We start from the raw sequence: 2,485 nt of genomic DNA, 5'->3' as shown, positions 1-2,485 counted from the left end.
CGTCCCCCCCCCCCCCCCCCCCACCCCCCCCCCCCCCCCCCCCCCCCCCCCCCCCCCCCCCCCCCCCCCCCCCCCCCCCCCCCCCCCCCCCCCCCCCCCCCCCCCCCCCCCCCCCCCACCCCCCACCCCCCCCCCCCCCCCCCCCCCCCCCCCCCCGTCACTTCCAAGTCTGTCCGCAGACATACCCACGCCGTCCTATCTGTAACTTATCCCGAACCGGGCAGCGTGAGAATCATTACGCTCGATGCTGCACGCACATCTAATGACAAACTAGACAAGACTGAAAGGTTGTTGGCTACAAAGCCTGACAGTGAGATCAAAAGGAAGAAGCTCGCGACTATAGCGCAGACAAGAGCGAAGAACAACGCGATTTTGGCAAATGCTCAGGTGGAAGGAGATACGCAGGTACAAAGAGAGGAAACCACAAGAGTAACGGCTGCTAGACCGATGATGCCAATGGATCAGGCACCTATTACAAGAACCGCAAGTGCAAACACAGGTCTCACATGCGTGGAAGATGGAGATGAGAGCTCGAGCGGACAAGGTTCAACAACGCAGCAGGAGTTGAACAAAGACGTGGAAAGCGACTGCAGGACTACTAAAGAGCCATACCACAGCTCACCCGCAACGCCTCAACGCCACCTCTCCACCGTCCACCAAGAACCCACAAGTAGCACCAACAATACCTCCAAGCTGCCCAGCAACCGCATGTCCCACCCAACCGCCTGGTCCACCTTACACCCTTCCGAAACATGGTCTACAAATCCCAACCTCCACGCTCGCCAACTCCACTCCGACACCCAACGTATCCTTGCCCAGCTCCCCAACGAACCTGCCTACGCTTTCCGCGACACAGAAATACGCGACGCCATCTGGGCACTTATGCACAGGATCGAAGATTTTGCCAGGACGTTTTTCCTGCAACAGCAGCAGCAGCACCGGCAAGGCGCGCACGCTTCGTCGCCTCTTGGAGACGACGACGGCGGCAATAACAATGGGAATGATAGGGTAGATGTGGTGTTAGATAAACATTTTTATTCGGGGCTGAGTCCGGAGACGGCGAGGGTGATTGCTTGTGTAGCGTCCGGTGGACCGGGTGGTGTATCCGGGTGGCATGATGTGTTTATGAACAGGGAGAAGATGCAAGCGCTTGTGTGCGGAATCATTGCTAACGTGGTTTCGGAGCAAGTCCTGAAACATGGATTTTTCGGGGGCACAGAGGAAGGTGTGCAGCGAGTGAGGGAGGTTGAGAAGGACATGAGGGATTCTGATGGTGAGTATATGAATTTGAGCAAAGGAGCGATAGGAGGGAGGGAGAGAGGGAGGAAGGGCAAGGGCAGACTAGGGATTCGCTGACAGTGTACCGCAATAGGATTCGATCGTAAGATCAAGTACGCAGCTGTTATCCGATCGCACCTACCAACGCCGACTGCCTTACCAGCCAATTTTAATGCCCACGTCAATATCATCGTTGGCGCGCTGTATACGCATCTCTCGCCCCTCCTGGCCCTCGTTACTCCAGATAACACACCAACGCTACCAATCCTCTTCCCGCACCTCCAGACTCTCGTCATCAGCGCCGGTCTCCTGAGTCTACACATGTCCCTCTCCCCTCACACGATCTACCACCACGTCCCGCTTTTCAAAGAAGACACGTACGTTTCCTCCTCGATGGAGTGCTTCAACGAACGCGCCATGCGGTTGAGTAATATGCGTACATCGCTGTCTTGTTTATCTTCCCTCTCCTCTTCTTCTTCCCCTTTCTCCTTCAGACCAACGCAAGAGGAGCTACAACAAGAAACAGCCAGAAGAAATAGATTAAGTGAAACCGAGAAACGCCGAGCAGGCGGCGATGTCCCTCAGGTACAAATTGTGTGTATGGAGGGCATCACTGCGTATAGGCGAGGGGGCTGGGAGAAGAACAAGACCAGCCGTAACGAGAAACTGGTTTTCGAAAAGAGCGAGTATCAAAACATGGGTATACGCGCACGTATCCTAACCCACGGCTGGACATATTGTCGCTGGGGTCGTGCGCGTAGCAGCAGCGACAGTACGCAGAACCCAGCTTGCCGAGACAATGAAGATACTGGTCGTAAGATCCACGGTGATGTGTGGAGGGACGGCGGCTTTGTAAACTGTTCCGATGTTGAAGGGGTGGTGGATTGGCTAGGGTATGGAGAAGGAGAAGAAGCGGTTGATGAGAATGAACAAGATAGGCGGAGAACGTTTTCAGGACGTATGATGACGAAGAACAAGGAGCAAGTTGTTTGAAAGCAGTGGTGTAGATCGATGAGAGTAGCAAGGGAGTTGATGTTGTGTGTTAGACTGACAAGGAAGGGGGGGGGGGGGGGGGGGGGGGGGGGGGAGGGGGTGGGGGGAAAATAAACGTTCGAGGGCAAGTGATAATCCCCAATTTTTTATAACCCCCCCCGCCCCCCAAGAGACAAGGCGCAACTTGGACGCCCTCTTTTTTTTATAAAAAAAA

General features: G+C 55.5%; 1 protein-coding gene across 1 annotated transcript; it reads left to right on the top strand.

Annotated features, from left to right (window-relative positions):
- Nucleotides 1–450: 450 nt before the first annotated feature.
- AA0111_g12881 (hypothetical protein) lies at nt 451–2,271 on the top strand (the record flags this gene model as incomplete). The annotated part of the gene is made up of 2 exons (XM_028646915.1): nt 451–1,273; nt 1,373–2,271. 2 exons carry the CDS (start codon nt 451–453, stop codon nt 2,269–2,271), a joined length of 1,722 nt encoding a protein of 573 aa, XP_028499514.1.
- Between the last annotated feature and the right edge of the window lie 214 nt (nt 2,272–2,485).

The sequence above is a fragment of the Alternaria arborescens genome, assembly GCF_004154835.1.
Source record: "Alternaria arborescens strain FERA 675 chromosome Unknown contig_183, whole genome shotgun sequence".
In the NCBI taxonomy this organism is placed as follows: Eukaryota; Fungi; Ascomycota; class Dothideomycetes; order Pleosporales; family Pleosporaceae; genus Alternaria; species Alternaria arborescens.
The sequence above is the reverse complement of the archived record's forward strand: the minus strand, read 5'-3'. Positions and strand labels throughout refer to the sequence as shown.